We start from the raw sequence: 19,738 nt of genomic DNA on the forward strand, positions 1-19,738 counted from the left end.
TTTAGGTGTTTCTAAGGGTTCTATTTTATGGGCCCTGCAGTCATGGGACTATATTTTACTTTTTAAATAACCTCAACCAGTCCTTCAGGGGATTACAGCTGGAGTCCTATTAATGAGTTTCATCACCTTTGCCCTTAAAATAATTTGGATCTCCTAAGAGTGTGTTTTGTTGCCAGCCCCCAACCCATTCTATGTTGGGGGAGAAAATGCTTAAAGGGAAATAAAGGCCCAAATGTGTAACAAGACCGGAAAAAAAGCCTTCTTCTAAAGAAATAACGACACCATTACAAACACTAATGCAGAAGCACTTAGGGCAGGGGACACAAAAGCCAGGATTCTTTTTCTAAGCAGGTTCTCTGAAGTTGTTCATTTTACACACAAGAGCAAGGGTCACATGGGCATTCAGAGCCACTTGCTGGGAAGAGGATTTTAAAAGGAGGATGACTGGACAGAATATTTAAGAAGAGGCAAGGGCCTAGCTGGGGAAGGCTGAAAGTAGGCTAACCCAAACCCAAACACAGGCTGGGTTCAGGAGCCCCTGTAAAGCGGGCCCTGGTGGAGAGGTGGCTCAGCCGGGAGCTATTTTAAAAAAGACCAGAGATCCACATTCAGAAATACAGTTGCTCTGCCCTTCTCCTGACACCAGATCCAGTCAGGGGGAGGGCGCTGCCCTGCATTCCCACCCTCCAGGGCTCTCTGGTGCACCTCCCTTTTCAGCTCCCCCACGGAGGGTATGGCCTGCAGGTGCCCCACAGGTTTCTTCTCTGTGTCTTTCACCGGCACTGCAGCAAGCATCAGCCGCCGCCCTCCTCCTGGGGCAGCTTCCTCTGCAGTCAGAGGCTTCAGCCAGGAGCTATGGCAAAGAAAAAAAAAAAAAAAAAAAAAAAAGAAGGAAAAACCGCTGATGGACTTAAGATCTCAGAGGGTGACCTGAAACTCCGAGGGAAGGGAGCTGGCAGAAAGACAACGAATTCATGAATAGCTAAGAGTGGGGTGTATGAGGCCGACTTGCAGAACATGAAACGATGTGGTTTATATGGGGCAGGTTAAAACAAATCCATTCTGGCACTTTTCATCCGCATTGGGTAACTGGGAGCCGGCAAAACTCTGATTTCTGTAGGTTCTCTCCCTCACCCCCTGTCTCTCCCGGGAGAAGCCTTTTCCACTCTTGGATCACCAATGAATGTGAAGGCTAAGGATATGTGGGCTATATAAAGTCATCAGAATAAGGGCCTTAGCAGGGCGGTGGGGGCCAGGCAAAATCCCGAGAGCCTAATGACTCAGTCTTGAAATCCTGGAATGATTGATGTGGATGGACCTCCTGATAGATTAAACTCCAAACGTCCATGATCCCAAAGTTGCATTACTTGAGACAATAGAGATTGTTTAGAAACCTCCCGGAAGTTCTGGCTGCAGTCTTTCTACCATGAAGGCCGCCGTGGGTTTTTTACAGCTGCAAAGAACCCCGGAGGTTAAGACTCATCACACCCGCCTGTCGGCCCGGCCAGCGGAGTGCAGTACCTCCGGGAGCATCTGTGGTACTGTCTCCTAGTACTTCACCCTCTCAGCCTCACGGGGAAAGCTGTGCCGGCTTTTCTATTTGAAAACTGTTAGCACGCTTCCCCCTCAGTTTGCTATTAAAAAAACCTCAGTAAGGTGCACGTCAAATGCGCCTCTTAAACACATTACACAAAAATTAAGTGCTTCTTTGGAGAAATCTTAGTTATCCCGTGTCAATCTCCGCCACTCCTGCAGGAAACCAGGGCTCCCTAGCATAATGTGTGTGAAAGGCTCTGCAAACCGCAGGGTTGTATCAATGTGCATTACGGCGTGCACAGTTTCAGGGATCGGGGTGTTTCCTAAAGAAAATCCATGGATGTCTGACTGTATCTGTAACCTAATTATTAGAGCGAACCGGGGGGAGAATCACGCGGCTATTCGCTGTCCGCCCCAGAACGAGATGTCTCCGGTCTGAGTCCTCCTCCCGGGAGACCGCCCTGGGCGCTCGGGGCTGGCAGCAGCAGCTTCCCTCTGAAAACCAGCCACCTGCCTGGCTTGTCGAAATCATCAGGTTGGATGCTACACAGGTGTAAAAAGAGGGAAAAGGGGTTTTTAAAGTGACGGAGTTGGTGGTGTGAAGCAGGAATTCAGCTTGATGAAGATACAGGCAGCGTGGATCAGGCCGAAGGACCCGGCTGCAGAACTCGCCGCTGCCTTCGCAAGCCGGTTTTCCCCCGGGTTAGTTTCAAACTCATTCTCCGCTCTCCCCCACCTACACGCTTCAACACGCTAAAAACACTCGCGGCTTCATTCTGCAGAAAGGAATGGGAAAATCTAGGAACACGGAAAGGCTGCCATTAACTGCTCTAAGGGGTTAGAAATGCCAAAATCAACACCTGCAGTGCCGCAGTTTCACGTGTGTGTGTGTGTGTGTGTGTGTGTGTGTGTGTGTGCAGAAGCAGCGCATTAAAGAGAAATAACCAGGAGAAAGATGAATTAAAGAAAGTGCCAGAAATAGCTACAAAGATATATAAAACTTTCCTCCCATATAGACCCGATAGCAGCAAGCTTAAACTTTTTACTTTAATCACTCATGTCCTAGAGGCACTGCCTTGTCACCTTAAACCCCAAGACGGGGGTGGGGGCGATGGTGGAGGAGGCCCCTGGTGGGGAAGGGGCGAGTTAGAGGGGGGAGGGTGTCTCCTAGGTACGTGGATATGGAAAACTAAGGTGTCAGTGGGGAGTGGGGACCCACCTTTGGGGACCCGTCATCTGAGTGATACCGGGTCAAGGACTAAGTAGGCTGGGGGGGGGGCGGTTGGGGAAGGGAATGAGTGAGGGGTAAGGGGTCGCAAGGAAAAAATCCAAGGCCTCGCATACAAGTGGAAAGGACGCGCGCCGCAGCCCCGGAGCCGCCTGTCGCTCGCCCCCGCCTTCCCTTTTGCGCAGAATCCTCCCCTTGGCTGCAGCAGCGCGCTGCCCCCACCGGCCCGGCGCGCCGTGATCGATCGCAGGCTGCGTCAGAATGCTCCCCGCGTATAAATAGGGGTGGCAGGACCGCGCCGAGCCGCACACAGCCATCCACCTTCCCCTCTCCCACTCCCTCTCTCCCCGTTCTTCTCTCTGTAGGCCCCCATCTCCGCCGCCGGCCGGAGGGGCTCCGACCGCCACCATGAGTTCCTTCAGCTATGAGCCGTACTACTCGACCTCCTACAAGCGGCGCTACGTGGAGACGCCCCGGGTGCACATCTCCAGCGTGCGCAGCGGCTACAGCACCGCGCGCTCCGCTTACTCCAGCTACTCCGCGCCGGTCTCCTCCTCGCTGTCCGTGCGCCGCAGCTACTCGTCCAGCTCCGGCTCCTTGATGCCCAGTCTCGAGAACCTCGACCTGAGCCAGGTAGCCGCCATCAGCAACGACCTCAAGTCGATCCGCACCCAGGAGAAGGCGCAGCTGCAGGACCTCAACGACCGCTTCGCCAGCTTCATCGAGCGCGTGCACGAGCTGGAGCAGCAGAACAAGGTGCTGGAAGCCGAGCTGCTGGTGCTGCGCCAGAAGCACTCCGAGCCCTCCCGCTTCCGGGCGCTGTACGAGCAGGAGATCCGCGACCTGCGCCTGGCGGCGGAAGACGCCACCAACGAGAAGCAGGCGCTCCAGGGCGAGCGCGAAGGGCTGGAGGAGACTTTGCGCAACCTGCAGGCGCGCTATGAAGAGGAGGTGCTGAGCCGCGAGGACGCCGAGGGCCGGCTGATGGAAGCGCGCAAAGGAGCCGACGAGGCCGCGCTCGCCCGCGCCGAGCTCGAAAAGCGCATCGACAGCCTGATGGACGAAATCGCCTTCCTGAAGAAAGTGCACGAAGAGGAGATCGCCGAGCTGCAGGCGCAGATCCAGTACGCGCAGATCTCCGTGGAGATGGACGTGTCCTCCAAGCCCGACCTCTCCGCCGCGCTCAAGGACATCCGCGCTCAGTACGAGAAGCTGGCCGCCAAGAACATGCAGAACGCCGAAGAGTGGTTCAAGAGCCGCTTCACGGTGCTGACCGAGAGCGCCGCCAAGAACACCGACGCGGTGCGCGCCGCCAAGGACGAAGTGTCCGAGAGCCGCCGCCTGCTCAAGGCCAAGACCCTGGAGATCGAAGCATGCCGGGGCATGAACGAAGCGCTGGAGAAGCAGCTGCAGGAGCTGGAGGACAAGCAGAACGCCGACATTAGTGCTATGCAGGTACCGCACCGTGCAAAACGCGGTGGGGGCGGGGAGGGAATTGCAGGAGCAAGTTGTGGGGGTGGGTGGGGGGAGGGTGGAGAGTCGAGGGCGCGCCCAGGAAGTGGAGGCCAGAGAGGGGGCGTCCGCTAGCAGCCAGTGGGGAGCAGAACTTGACTCCCTGGAGACTGTGTGGGAGGGGTGGGGCACTTGGAGGGCGGGGGCGGGGGTGCGACTGCAGTCTGAGGGGACGGGCTCGGTGCAGTTGAATTTACTCCGCATTAAAGCTGCCCAGCCCTGCAAGGGTAGGGTGGGGTGGGTGCAGGGGTGGATCTGGGCGTTGCCTCTGGCCTGCCTCTCTACTGTCTTTCATCAACCACAAGTCGCTTTGCGGCACAGATTGGACCATCTGCTCACTAAATTCGGCAGGGAGCTCTCATTAGTTCCGAAGGATACCTGTGCCCAACCATGCTTCAGGGACTGGTTTTATTAACCACTCCTTTCCCTCAGGTAGACAGGAATGCAGTCCAAACTGTAGTAGGTAATGATGTTCGCAGTAAAACATTTTTTCTTTTTTTAAAGGATTTTCCTTTTCTGGGAAGGAGAAAAAGTAATGTAAATCCCCAGAAAATATTTCAGATGAAATTAGTATTATTATATTTCTTATCTAGCTGCTTCCTACTCGTGTAAAGAAATGGAGTAATTTCTTGCACGTGATTTTGGAGTCAAGTTGACTAATGAATGTGAAACCAAGTTTTTTAAATCAGTGAAAAATATTTTTGCAGGCATTGTACGGTGATCATGAGACTGTAATAATGAAAAGGAAACCAAGAATTTTTCTCCCATCAGATGAAAAAACAAATTTCTTTTTGTTCTCATTTCATGCTTCCTGAAGCTAGATTTGTTTGCTTGTTTGTTTTTCTAATCCAAGTAAGGAAAGGTTAAACAAGAGAAAAGGCAGTTCTTTTAGGGGGGATTTTATCTGAGGCGTGCACTTGGGTTGCAAGTAGGTTAGGCCTTTGCAGCCGTACTGCAGTAAAATGATAGCATTCGGATTTATGCTCAGATTCTACCCCCCCCCCCCGCCCCCATCCTCCACCAGGACACAATCAACAAATTAGAAAATGAATTGCGAACCACAAAGAGCGAAATGGCCCGATACCTTAAAGAATACCAAGACCTCCTCAACGTGAAGATGGCTTTAGACATTGAGATTGCAGCTTACAGGTAAAAACAGGGTGGGGTGGTAGGAGCCGTTCAGCTTTAGGAAGAAAATCGTATTTCATTCACATTGAGTCAGAAACCTTCAAGACTAGTCCTTTGAAATAGACGTTTGCTTTTTGGCTTTTTCCAAGAAGAAGGTGATTATCAGACAAATATGGAAGAATTTGACCCTGGGATCGTGAGTTCTGCTCTTGGTGTCTCCTTACACTTTAAATCGAAGAGACAGGACTGTTTTCAGTTTGTTTGTCGTTCGTGTGTTTGCTTGTTTTTCTGCTTTTTTTTTCTTTTTCCTGGTGTCGGGCACAACATCCCCAGACAGGAGGTTTCGATAATTCCCAGCCCTGCTCCTGCTCCCCTTTGACATTAGGGGAAGAGGGGTCGTGGTGGGCTCAGATAGGGCAAGTAATTCACCACACTTCCTGTGTTCTTGTTCATTAACCCCATCCTCCCGTGCCTTCCCAGGAAACTCTTGGAAGGTGAGGAGACCCGGCTCAGTTTCACCAGCGTGGGAAGCATCACCAGCGGCTATTCCCAGAGCTCTCAGGTCTTTGGCCGATCTGCCTACGGCGGTTTACAGACCAGCTCCTACCTGATGTCTGCGCGCTCCTTCCCATCTTACTACACCAGCCACGTCCAGGAGGAGCAGATCGAGGTGGAGGAGACCATTGAGGCTGCAAAGGCCGAGGAAGCCAAGGACGAACCCCCCTCTGAAGGAGAAGCTGAGGAGGAGGAGAAGGAGAAGGAGGAGGCTGAGGAGGAGGAAGGAGCCGAAGAGGAAGAAGGTATGATAAAAAAGAAATCCCCACAACTTCCAGTACAGTCAGGGCGTGGTTATTTGCTAGGAGATGGGTAAGGGGAAGTGAAGCCGCGCTTATGCCAAGAAGTCTTATTCATGTGTATATGACTTTAGAATCTTAAATGATCCCTTTTATCTAGTTATCCGGCAAGCCATGGAGTCAGTGTCTGATTTCTCAAATTGGTTGCCCTCTCAGCGGTACGCATCTCCCTCCACCCAGCTTGGGAGTTTGTTGAGAATAGCATTTCAAAATATCCTCCTCCTGCTGTCTTTTCATTCCCCGTGAACATTTCAGCAGTCTGTTTAACCCGGCGGTTGGGTGGCCGAGAGAACAGAAGTAGTTTTTTTAAATAAGCGTTTGCCTTTTGGCTTCTTCGAAGAAGAAGGTATTAGTGGCCAGTGTTCAGCACGGTCCGTTGTGTGTGTTTGGGGAGGTGGACCTGAGAGATTTGGGGGAGGGCTTTCTGACATTTGGGTTTTCACACAGAACCTTAGCAGAAAGGCGTGGACCGACATACCCCAGATTTGGAGTTTGTAAACTTTCTCTTTATGTTCAAGCTGCCAAGGAAGAATCCGAGGAGGCCAAGGAGGAAGAAGAAGGAGGTGAAGACGAAGGAGAAGAAACCAAAGAAGCTGAGGAGGAGGAGAAGAAAGACGGAGGTGCTGGGGAGGAACAAGCCACTAAAAAGAAAGATTGAGCCCCTCTTTCCTTAATTGTTCCAGGAAGAATTCTCCCGAAATCAGGTCAACCCCATCGCCGACCAACCAGTTGAGTTCCAGATACTATATGAATTAAGAAGTCAATATATGTATAATTCTGAGATGACTTAGGTTGGACTTTAAATGTTGTGCTATGACTTTTTTCCTTATGCAGAGTATCCGTTTGCTTGCAGAGTGGCTTCCTGGCTCGCTGCCAGCCTGTGCATGGTCCACGCTTATGAGTTCAGGATCTATGGCAATGTGAATAATTCAGATGTTTACAATAAAAAAAACACACACACATGAATAAATGAATTCACTAATGGTAATGTTAAACTTCATGGTAAAAATAGCCCTTTGAACCTTTGGTGGTTAGAAATTAAAGACCTCGAATTATGTGCAATAAATAGTAAATAAAGTTACACTGAATGTCATTTCTTGCTGTGGTTGTTGACTTACTTAAAATATCTTAAAGAAGGCACCAGTCGAAGGCATATACAAGTGGACTGTCGACCTCCAAATTTTTACGATGTCCAAATTTTAACAATTACAATGCATTTTTCCCCCCGATTGGTAACTCTGAGGGATACATTTAGGTCATGACCGTTCATGAAATCTCTCCCCTCGAAAATTTTGCTGGTAATGAACTTGAGTAAATGAGAATTTCTGGGGTCTGTCTTTTATAATTAGCAATATACTTTACCCTGTAAAATGTACCGTGTAACGTTGGGAATGGTTTTCTTGGAGGCAATGGTGTAATATGATAAACACACCTTTTGGGGTAAATAGGTAACTTAATAATATGATAAGGATAGAAGATGAATCCCACCCATCCATTATTATAACCGCATTATTTTGATATAGTCTGAATATCATGAGCAGAAGTTGAAACCCAAGCAGTAGATAAAATCAGAAGGAGTTTTTTTTTCCATGTATAACTTGGACAGAGAGAGCAAGAGTACCAAAGATTATTTGCCATTGCAAACGTATTGCCTGCAATCCTGAGCTCATGATTCAGTGTGGTGTTAGCTTGATTCCACTGCCTCAAGTAAACAACATTTAGTGGCACCCATTTGAAGCGTTTCAAAAGCTACAGATACAGCTAATTTAATTATCTGTCACTAAAGGGAGGAGATGATGTGCCAGAATGTCACAGTGCCATTGCTCTGCATGTCGTTACCGGGAAATGCTTGGATTTCAGCGATCGCTCTAACTGGTTGGACATGGCCTCAGACACACACCCCGTCCATCCTCCGTGTTCACTGTAAAGCCATGAAAGCTCTTGTACTTGCACTGGATGTGGAACGTAGATGAAATTACTGATGATCCGCTGTTCTGCTTTTGTTCTTACACGATTGCTTTGTCAGCTAATTCCGTTCAATGTCTGTTCTCTGGGCAACTTTTAAAAGCTAACGAACCTGAGAGCCCAGTGGTCTTTATTTAAATGTATCTGATTCTTCACACTACCTATTTCTGGTTAAATAATCTGTCACCGAACAAATAGGTAGAATTATTTATTTATCCTGACGCTGTGGATGTGAGCCGTGAAGATTCTCAGTATAGTGGCCTCTGTAAAGACCCGGAGTCTCCTCAGAAGGCAAGCTTTTCACATTGATGTTCATTAAATATGGGAGGCTACACATGGTAATTCTAAGATGCAAATGACATGTAAAACACTTTCGCCAAATGGAAACGGTTGGTTTGAGAATTGCTTGAAGGAAGAACACTGTACCATGTTCTATCCTGTGTGCCAAAATAAAATACTGAAAAACCAAAACTAAACGGATCTGGAAGTCTTTAACAACGTTTGTTTTAACTTGGTACGTGGGTCAGTACCTCTCTCCCTCCTGCTCCCCATACGGCTCTTTCAGGATCCCTTCCCCCAGTTGATGACCCCACTCCACACTCATCCAATTCTGCAAACCAGAGATTGGGCATGACCTCAGACCTCTCGTTGCTTCTCCCCAGTCCCTCTGGTCTAAGCGAGCCAAGTGTTCCTGATGTAATCACCTACATATCTTGCGTGTCCCCATCCACACTTCTCCTTTCACACGGACACCACCCTAGGAAACCCAGTGTCTCCTCTTGTCTTTCTTTGATCGGCACACTACAGTAAGCCATTGTTTGAAAACGAAAATTTTGATCATCTCGTCCCCTTGATTGACATCCCTCAGGGGCACCTGGGTGGCTCAGAGGGTTGGGCGTCTGACTGCCGCTCAGGTCGTGATCTCCCAGTTTGTGAGTTCGAACCCCACGTCTGGCTCGCTGCTGTCAGTCTGTCCGCACAGATCCGCTTGGGATCCTCTGTCCCCCTCTCTCTGCCACTCCTCTACCTGCACTCTCCCCCAAATAAATAAATATAAAAAAAAAAAATCCTCCAATCGTTTCCCATCTCTTTTAAGATAAAAATCAAAGTCTTTAAAATGATCTTCAGGGACTGCATAGACCTGACCCCGAACTCCTCTGACTTCATGCTGTGTGGGTCCTGTTGTCCCTTACTTCCGGTGCTCCCACCACCCCGGTCCTCCGTTCCTCCACCTGTCACAGGGTTTTTGCTGATTTCTCCATCGGGAGCACTCTTCTTTCCTTCCCTCATTCTTGCCCAGTTGTAGTTCAGTTGTCGTTCCTTTGGAGAGGCCTCCCGTACCTGGGTTAAATTCCTCTACTAAATGTGTGCTTAAGACCACGTAGAGTTTGTAGACTTTTACACACTCGCAATCAGCATCTATTTCCATGATCCTCTGATAAATGTCTGAATTCCCTGAAGATCTAATGGGATCTTCAGAAGCATGGCTATCAGACCCCATGCTCACCATTTTATCCCCAGCATCTAGCATCGCTCCTACTGTAGGCGAACACAAATAGACACTGAATTCATAACTTCTCAACAGATTAGAACGCCTAGAAAGCCAAGAGTATTTAACTAATCAGTCCCATCCCCAGTTCCAACACCTTGTGGGAAGAGCAGAGATCCAAGAATCACCGTTTCGTCTGTATTCTAGTGTTGCTTGTATTGGAGCCCTGGCCATATCCCCACCCCCACCCCCACTCCAGCCTCCATCGTTTCAGCTGCGGAAAGGTTCAAAGCCTGATGTGTCCGTTCCTTTCTAGATTCATGATTTAACATGCCTGAAAAACTTGTGGAAGTTCAGGCTAAATGTCTGAATGGGAAACATACGTATATAACTATTATGCTCACCCCCCAAATCCATCACTTAAAGGGAATTGCTCAACTTACTGTAAAGTTGCATTCCTAGCATTAAATCAGTAAGCAATCAATCTGGTTATTACTATTTTTCGTAATGCTGTCAGAGAGGTCACTGTGTCCCAGGCACTGATCTGAGTATGTTACATGTGTTCCCTCATCAATTCCTTTCTTACATCAACGTTCTCAGTCCAGTATGATTATCATCCCCCTTTTACAGAGGAGAAACTAAGGGTTAGGTAAGTTGACCAAGGTCACACAGCTAGTTTGCAGAAGGGCTGGGATTCAAACCCCACAGTCAGCTCTGAAGTCTGTGCTCTTTTTTTTTTTTTAATTTTTTTTAACGTTTATTTATTTTTGAGACAGAGAGAGACAGAGCATGAACGGGGGAGGGTCAGAGAGAGGGAGATACAGAATCTGAAACAGGCTCCAGGCTCTGAGCTGTCAGCACAGAGCCCGACGAGGGGCTCGAACTCACGGACCGCGAGATCATGACCTGAGCCGAAGTCAGCTGCTTAACCGACTGAGCCACCCAGGCACCCCTGAAGCCTGTGCTCTTAACCAGCACGTCACACTGCTTCTCCTTGGCTGTCAGGTTGGGATGCATCCTTGCGGAACCAGAGCAGATTTTCAGCGGCAGGTGACCGTGGCCTGAGTGTTTTCACAGAATTAGAGGAATTTTTAGAATGTGGTTCTTATACCAAACAAGGGGCACATTTGCATTTAGGGTTCCACTGTAGTTTCTTGGGATGCTCATGCTTCTAATTCCTTTGATTGTTTATGTCCATATCTTAATTCCTCTGCTTACCTTTAAGCTGTTGGAAGGCAGGAACCAAGCTTTGTGAACAGAGATAAACGTGAAGTTTATCTTCAAGGATCATCAACTTTCGGGGATGTTGGTTCTCATGGTGTTATTCTTCTATTTGGTCATCGTTTTCTAGTTTTGCTCATATTTAACTGGTTCTCTTGTTTATTTTTCTTTCTGCTCTTCCTTTTCTTTATCCCTCTCTTCCTCCTCTCCCTCCTCCCTCTGGCATATCTTTCTTGTTGTAAGCCATTCCAAATTACTTTGGGAAGGGGATAAAGGTTGATGAAATAAAGAAATGTCTTTGTTTCCTTCTATAACATCCAACAAAGTGCCTTGCATTTAGTGGGCATTTTAAGAAATAAGTCTAGAATGGCAAAGGTTTGACGATGTTTATGAGAACTTTCCATAAATATGGCCACGATGGAGAATTCTTTCTCTCTTGGAAACAGAGTGTGAGATATCAGAATTTGTCCAGCCATAATTCATGTTTGAAAGGGGAAAAGATAATTCTGAGTATTGTCCTCTTTGGGAAATGTCCACCAAAATGGAGTGCAGTGAATTATGCAAGCTATAAAAGGGAGCCATTTTCACTTAAAGTCTTCTAGAAAATTCCCAGCGAAGGTCTTATTATATGAGCTAGAAAGTCAAAAGGTAAAGCATTATGGGGAAGAAAGAAAATCTCAGCATCCCGAGAATGTAACTATTGGTAGTCCTTTTTCTTTTCTACTTCAACATAGATAATGATTTGTTGGTTTTTTTTTTTTTTAATTTTTTAACGTTTATTTATTATTGAGAGACAGAGACAGAGCATGAGCATGGGAGGGACAGAGAGAGAGGAGGAGACACAGAACCCGAAGCAGGCTCCAGGCTCTGAGCTGTTAGCACAGAGCTCGACGCGGGGCTTCAACTCACAAACCGTGAGATCATGACCTGAGCCGAAGTCGGCTGCTTCACCGACTGAGCCACCCAGGCGCCCCCATAGATAATGATCTGTATGGTGGGTTTTAAAAAATAATGTAACAACAGTATTCAAAACAAATTTAAAATGGGAAAAAAATCACATTTCATCAATTCAAACACCACTATTTTCATTTATATATTCTTCTTTAGTTCTTGCTTCTATTAATGCGTATTTAGACATAGCTTGTCCATTCATTCCATTCATATTAATCATGTGACAGGCACTGTTCTAAGTACAAGGCATAAGGCAGACAATATCCCTGCGTTCAGGGGCAACAGTGGCGTGTGTGTGTGTAAGGGTGCACACGCGTGTGTGTAAACAGACAATAAACAAGTAAATTACTTAAAAAGTATGTTGCATTGGATTCGAGCCAGACATGCAGTGATGTGGGGAAAGAATGTTCCAGGTAGAGGGAACAGTAAGAGCAGAAGCTGGGCTTGCTTCAACCCAGAAAAATGCCTTACGCTCGTTGCAGAGTATTAAGGATGAGACCGAAAGTAAAAGAGCGGAGAGTAAAAGGGCAGAGGCCAGATTATGCAGGGGCTAGTAGACCAAGGAATTTCCATTTTATTCCTTGTGCAATAAGACAGTTTTGAAGGGGTTAGGCCGGGGGAAAGTGACGTGACCTGATTTCTGCCTTATGAGGACCATGCTGGCTCCCGCATGGAGAATGGATTTTAGGAAAGGAAGACTCCCAGTGGAGAGACTAACTAAAAAACTTGTTTTAGTCCAGATAAGAGAAGATGGTGGCAAAGGACGGTGGCGGCAGACACGGCATGATGTGGAATGATTTATTTTACTGACACAATGAATACTTGGAGAGGGAAAGTAGTAAACAGTACCTTATTTTTGATAACTACACAATATTGATCAAATTAAAATTTTTAAATGTTTATTCATTTTCAGGAGACAGAGAGAGACAGAGCATGAACAGGAGAGGGTCAGTGAGAGGGAGACACAGAATCCGAAGCAGACTCCAGGCTCCGAGCGGTCAGCACAAGGTCCAGCGAGGGGCTCGAACCCACGAGCTGTGAGATCGTGACCTGAGCCGAAGTCGGATTCTCAACCGACCGAGCCACCCAGGCGCCCCAATATTCATCAAATTAATATGCAGTAAGTATTGGGGCACCTGGGTGGCTCGGTCGGTTAAGCGTCCGACTTCGGCTCAGGTCACGATCTCGCGGTCCGTGAGTTCGAGCCCTGCGTCGGGCTCTGTGCTGACCATTCGGAGCCTGGAGCCTGTTTCAGATTCTGTGTCTCCCTCTCTCTCTGCCCCTCCCCTGTTCATGCTCTCTCTCTGTCTCAAAAATAAATAAACGTTAAAAAAAATTAAAAAAAAATATGCAGTAAGTATTAGCTGCTGATTGCTGCATAACAAATCACTCCAAAACTTAGTGGCTTGAAACAATCCCAATCACCCCTTATTTCTTAGTTTCTGCAGATCAGGAATTTGGGAGTAGCACTGTTGGGACATTTTGGGTCTGGGTCTCTAATGGGGTTGTAGTCAGATGTCGACTGACGTTATCTGAAGGCTTGACTAGGCCTGCAGCATCTACTTCAAGGTGGTTCACTGACTTGGCTGGCGATGCCTACTCCATGTGAGTCTTTCCATGTGAGCCACCTTGAGGATCCTTAGGATACAGCAGGTGGCTGTATCCACCGCGCCCCCCCCCCCCCCCCCGCAAGGCTTCCAAGAAACCAAGGCAGAAGTTGCAATGTCTTTTATGACCTAGCCTTGAAAGTGACGCATCATCCTTTTCACTGTATTCTTTTGGTCACAGAGACCAGCCTTTCTGATTCAGTGTGAGAGGGAACTACAAAAGGAAATAGACATCAAGAGGCGAAGATCACTGGAGGTAGTGGGCAGATGATGATTTCTATTATGGATAAATCATCCATTGAAGAGATTCGGAAACAGTCCCAGCTTATTCTTGTTGTTCTCATCACTGTACTCGTCCTTAATTGATCAGATGTCCCAACTTAAGTTTAAAAATATGTTCAGGAAAATTATAGACAGCTTGGCAATGAGTATCTTTATCAATGGATTTCTTCCTGCTTGTCCTATTGAAGTATTTCTTTTTTTTTTTTTAAGTTTATTTATTTAATTTCTTTTGAGAGAGAGAGAGAGAGAGAGAATCCCAAGCAGGCTTCATACTGTCCTTGCAGAGCTTGATGAGGGGCTCAAACTCACCATGAGATCATGACCTGAGCTGAAACCAAGAGTCAGATGCTTAACAGACTGAGCCACACAGGTGTCCCTCTACTGAAGTATTTCTTTGGTAATTCCCCTAGTGGGATTATGTGTCAAAAGGGTATTACATGCATTTGAATAGCTCCTGATATGTATCTCCATATTATTTTTCTATAAAGCTTGATAGCTATACTTCAAGGCCTTGGCCTTCCTAAGCTAAGGAATGAAATGAATTCATTGGAAATGAAATATGTATTATTTTAGTCAAATAGGATAAATATGGTGGCAACGAGTACCTAACTTATGGTAGGTTGTGACAGAAAAATAAAAGTTGAGGTGGTCAAACCTATCCCGGTTGACTTCACATTTTTTTTTTAATACCTTAGATTCTGCTATAGGGCACACATAATTTTCAAGGAAACACTTCTGCTAAACAGAAGTCATGTTCTTCTGGGATGAGCACTGGGTGCTGTATGGAAACCAATTTGACAATAAATTTCATATATTAAAAAAAATAAACAGAAGTCATGTTGATTACAGCTAGTCTTAAATATGAAGTTGCTTTGGCAAAAAAACCCTCAGAGGCTGCCGATGAGTCTTAGTTTCTTGTAGCTATTAAAAGACATTTGCATTTGTGTCTCGATGGCCATGAACCCCCTTGCTCTGTATAATTTCATATGGAGTACAGGCCGTTTCCTGATATGACAACTAAAAAACAAACAAGCAAGGGAACAAAAACAAAACGCTAGCAGGATGCGTGGAGGCAGGAAGACGAATATTCATTCCCCTGTTACTCTGCATTGACCTATTACTAAAGACAGAAACCCTGTATTAAAACTCTCTCCGGGGTTTTACCCAATCATCCCTCGCTTGCGAGAAAGGAATGACCTACTCATTCCGAGTCGTTAGTTTGCTTCTAATCATTTATTCACTGGAAACCCCTGTCTTTCTCTCGCAGAGGTTACACCACCCAGGCACACATGCGCACACCTGATCTAGAGTTGCTGGCGCTCCCCTCCCCCGCCGAGGCACGCACTGGGGAGCATATGTGTGCGAGAGAGTCTCAGCTGCACGCCCCAAATCATTCGCACAGTTTAAGACAGAAGAATTGGTGTCAGACATGTGAAATCAGAGGGCGATTTGGAGGCGAGAATAAAACGCACCACCTTCCCCAGGCACAGGCACAATGTGTTAGTCAGGTGGCCCCGGGGACTGGCCGGGTTCCGAGGGCACACTGCTGCACTTAGTGCAAGAATGCGCGTGCGGCCGTGACCTGAGAGCGTGAACCAAATCTCCAGAGGGCCTTAGTGGCTTTAGGGACTTGGTAGGAGCATCTGGGAAAGATCCAGGAGCCAGAGACTCAGCTGGTTTCCTATTTCCCCCTGTCACTTCGTGCCTGTCCCCAATTCCTTCCAGCCCCACTGAAGACTGGAAATTAGAAAACGGCTAGGGTGCCTCCTGAGAGTGCTTCGGTCACCCGGAACTCGGCCGAAGGCTCCAGAAAGGAGGAGTGGAAGCCGAGTTCAGCTTCTACGGCACTGCGGCACTTTTCCCCGGGGTGACACACAGCCCTTAAACAAACCTGGCGTATTTCGGGTGGGGGTAGAGTATTATTTGGGCCCCCTCCTCAGTTTGTTATTCCGAGAGGGGGTGGGGCAGGCGTCTTTCGGGTCAAGGGGCAGCAGCCAGGAGCCTCTGCAGCCCTGCACCTCTTCCCTGCACGCTTGCACAGCAACACTTCGCGCAAATTCCGAGAGCATTTAAGAAGAGGTACTTCCTTTCGCCCACGGGCAGGGTGTCCTTCCCGAGGAGCTCAAGGTCCAACTGCAGACTCTCGAGCCTGCCTCCTTGGCTTCCCAGGACCGGACCCGTCGCCGCAAGATGCTCCACCCCCCCTCCTGCCCCCCCCCCCCACGCCACCCCTCCTCCCCCCCCACCAACGCCCCCACCTCCGGCCGGCTCCCCGCAGGATCCGGGCCCCTCAGCCAAAAGCTGGTGCGCTTCCAGAAAGAACCGAGCGCATTTGAGGGTGTTTTAAAGTTACACTGAAAATACGTGGCATTCTCCTATTTTTTGGAACACTTTGAACAAAACCAGAGTAACCTGTTAGAATCTAATGACCGGAGACTAAAATCTTTGAAAAATCAAAATGCTAAAAAGTGCGGGTGTCACTTTTTCTCCCACTGCAAGCCCACCCTCGGGTCGCCTCGGCGCCACCCTCACTCTCACGTCGCCGCTGGTCAGAGCTCTTTCCCCCCCCTCCCCCCCCCCCTCCCCCGTCTTCAAAGGAGAGACCTGGGGTCGGGCCGGGGGTGCGCGGAGTGGGGGGGCTCTTAACCAGCTGCTTCAGTTAACGTGCGCACCCCGGGGATGCTTCCCGGAGGGGAAGCCAGCGGGGCGCCGGGACCGGGTGTATCCCGAAGCCCCCCCCCCCCCCCCCCCCCCCCCCGCGGAGAGCGATCTCCGCCAAAGGGCAGCTTGCGGCCACTGCACGACCTCCAGCCACGGGGACCCCCGCCCCCACCTCACCCCGCCAACGGTAAAGTGCCAGGACTTAAAATGCTTCAGAGCAGATTGGGTGACACACATTCTCGGCAGGAAGCCCAGCCTTCTGGGGATGGGGCGAGAGGGCGGAGAGGGGAAAGGGGGAGGCGCCCGGAATCCTCCGTGTGCTCGATCTTTCTCCCGGTCGCCGCGTCCCGAGGACACCCGGGAATGGTCCGCAGCGGCACTGCGCCCACTGCGGTCGCCGGGCGTGGCGCGACCCGGCGTCTCGCCAGAAGCGCAGCCTCTCGGGCAACTTCTGTCGCCGGTCCTTCTCTGCAAGCCAGAGAGGCGTCTCAGCCAGGGCGTGGGCTGGCTCCCGGAGCCCAAGCCGGACCCGGGAAAGGGGGCAAGCGCAGTCACCCTAGATTGTTCCTCTTCCCTCGGAGGCCTGGCCTGAAGCTTAAGCCGCTCAGGAGTCGGGTTTTATTGTAAAGAAGCCGGACTCTGGGGCTTCGGCGGTGCCGCGTTGGGGGAGGGTGGACACTGGAGGGAGGGGACCAGACCCGGGGAAAGCAGCGCAGCCTCAGGCAGGCTTGGTAAGACCTCGTGCTGATACCGTAGGGGAGAGTGACCCGCTGCGTTTGCGTCCCTTGGGTGCTTGTTAGAAACGCAGAGCCTCGGCCCCACCCCGAGCCCAGGGAACCAGAACCTGCATTTTTAACCGGATACGCAGGTGATTCGGGTGCACGTTAAGTGTGAACCGCTCCAGTAAAGAACAGAACCGGTGCAGATCTGCAGCTCACTCCCGCTCTTGGGTGTGGAGGGGGGAGGCAGAGAAGGTGTATGGCGTTTTCGTGCAACAAAAGGGAGCCAGAAGAGGCTCAGCTGTCTCCCTTGGCTTGTTCTAAGCTAAGCACTGGCCAAAGGCCAGACAAGAAACATTCGCTTATTATCCCAGCCGGTTTTGCTGGAAGAACTTGTGTAGCATATTGAGGGTCAGCCCTCAGTTCCATTTGGAGGCCTGATGATGTAAGGCCCTTTGGTACTTCCCTTTGCGCTGAGCTTAGGGACTCCCCCTTCCCCCCCAGACCTTTGAGGCCGCTCAGGCCCTTGTGGGGCCTTTATGGGAGAATCCAAGTGAAAATTATTAGTATAATATTGTCTCACCCTCTTCTGAGGAGGTGATTGGAAGACACGCACTAGAAGTTTCTCTGGATCTCAATTCAGCCCCAGGGAGAGCTTCACCATGGCCTGGGATCAGGCAGAGTCAGCCCTGGTGTATGGAAGGCCCAATGGAAGGAAGCAGCCAAGGTGCAGAAGAAGCTCAAGGCCTCTGAGCCCACCTCCTCAGCCAGTGTTGGTCCTGGAGCTGCACGCCATGTTTAGGAGCTCATTGTAGGCCACACCTACTAGTAAGGGTTCCAGGAAGTTTTTATCATTCATTCATTCATTCATTCATTTATTCATATACTATCCTTAAGCCCTGGGGGGGGGGGGTGCGGCATTTGTAGCAAAAATGCCCTGTTTTGGGGGCGCCTGGGTGGCTCAGTCGGTTAAGCATCCGACTTCGGCTCAGGTCATGATCTCATGGTTTGTGAGTTCAAGCCCCGCATCCGGCCCTGGGCTGACAGCTCAGAGCCTGGAGCCTGCTTCGGATCCTGTGTCTCCCCCTCTCTCTGCCCCTCCCCTGCTCATGCTCTCTCTCTCTCTCTCTCTCTCAAAAATAAACATTAAAAAAATTTTTTTTAATGTCCTGTTTTTATAGAGGCAGATGAGTTTTTTAAAATGTATATGTTATCTCAGGCGATAAGGATAACCATGAAAAATGAAATAGAGTAATAAGTGAGATAGAGTTTGACTGGAGGGTGCACTTTTATGCTGGTTGGTCAGGGAAGGTTTCTCTGTTAGAGGACATTGTTCAAAGACCTGAAATGAGAGAGAGAGAGAGAGAGAGAGAGAGAGAGAGAGCGCCATGCAGATAACAGGTGCCCTGAGGTGGGAGCCTGCTCAGTGTATTGGAATAAGATTATTCCGGGTGAAAAGTGGTACAAGATGAGGTCAGAGAGGTAGTGGGTAGGCGAGGTGGAGCCTTGCAGACCTGGTGAGGACTTTCGATTTTACTGTGTGGGAGATGGAAACCCATGGGGAGTCTTTGGAGGATTTCCAGCCAGAGCAGTGACATGGCGTGACTTTTGTGTTAAAAGAGTCATTCTGGCTGTGCGTGAAAGATAAGTGAAGGGGGCGAATGTGGAGGTTACTGACGGTTGGTGAGCAATGATGACGGTCTGTTCTTGGGTAATTGTGCTGGGGGGGGGGTGGTGGGTTGGGGTTGAATTCTGCACGTATTTTGAAAGCAGAGCCACTGGAATTTGCTGGAAGTTTGGGTGCGGGAGAATCAGTGGGGTCAAGGATAACCCCCGAAGGTTTTCATCTGAGAAAGTAGGAGGATGGAGTTTTCACTGAATGAAGCGGGCAAGAGGCAGCAGGTTTTGGATCAAGGGTAGGATTCATCCACGGTGTGTTTGGGGCTGAAATCAGATATGTGTGTTTGAAATTCAATGCCGGGGGTACAAATCTCGCTGGTGTTTTCAAGTTCTCCTCTTTGATAATTGTTAGCACTTCAAAGAAAGACTCCCACGAGTGCAAAATTTCATAAAGTGGTAGAATTCAAGGCAACTGAGATTCAGGAGAGTGAAATGACTTGCACAATACACTTGATTATAGCAGAGCTGGAACTGGGTTCTAAGACTCCGGTGTCTCTCCCGGCACCATGCACTGCTCTCCCATCAGAAATATATTGTTATTCTAGCTCATGTTTGATGGTCCAGATATCAGCAGACTGTATTATAGTCTTGTTCTGTTACAGCAACATTGGTACAACACTGGACAGATCAGTACCATGTACCATGGGATTTTCTCTCCCTCTTTCCTTTCCTCCCTCTCTTTCTGGGGTTTTTGACTTTGATCGTTTGATACCTAATCCACGGAAGAGTTCTACCAGGGGTCACCCGTTGCCTTGGAAATAAGTGTATAAATCAGACAAGCTCCAAGTGTTGTGAAACTCCTCCGTCTAGATCAACAATGAGTTGTTCACGTGAAAAAGAAAATACGCACAGTGTGAGAAACCACTCGAAATCTTCTTCTTAACAGATACTTGCCTATAAAAATC

At 48.9% G+C, this 19,738-nt stretch overlaps 1 protein-coding gene across 2 annotated transcripts; it reads left to right on the plus strand.

Annotated features, from left to right (window-relative positions):
• The first annotated feature begins 3,066 nt into the window (after positions 1-3,066).
• On the plus strand, positions 3,067-7,351 carry NEFL (neurofilament light chain). 2 transcript variants are annotated; one of them, XR_006216602.1, is made up of 5 exons: positions 3,067-4,219; positions 5,301-5,425; positions 5,885-6,204; positions 6,777-6,986; positions 7,093-7,351. XR_006216602.1 is itself a non-coding variant. In XM_042983205.1 (4 exons), the coding sequence occupies exons 1-4, from the start codon at positions 3,173-3,175 to the stop codon at positions 6,914-6,916; spliced, it is 1,632 nt and encodes a 543-aa protein (XP_042839139.1). In that variant the 5' UTR covers positions 3,067-3,172; the 3' UTR covers positions 6,917-7,351. The 2 variants fall into 2 exon arrangements, 1 of the variants encoding a protein (XP_042839139.1); XM_042983205.1 differs by having other exon boundaries at positions 6,777-7,351.
• The last annotated feature ends 12,387 nt before the right edge of the window (positions 7,352-19,738 follow it).

This window comes from Panthera tigris, chromosome B1, assembly GCF_018350195.1.
Source record: "Panthera tigris isolate Pti1 chromosome B1, P.tigris_Pti1_mat1.1, whole genome shotgun sequence".
NCBI lineage: Eukaryota > Metazoa > Chordata > Mammalia > Carnivora > Felidae > Panthera > Panthera tigris.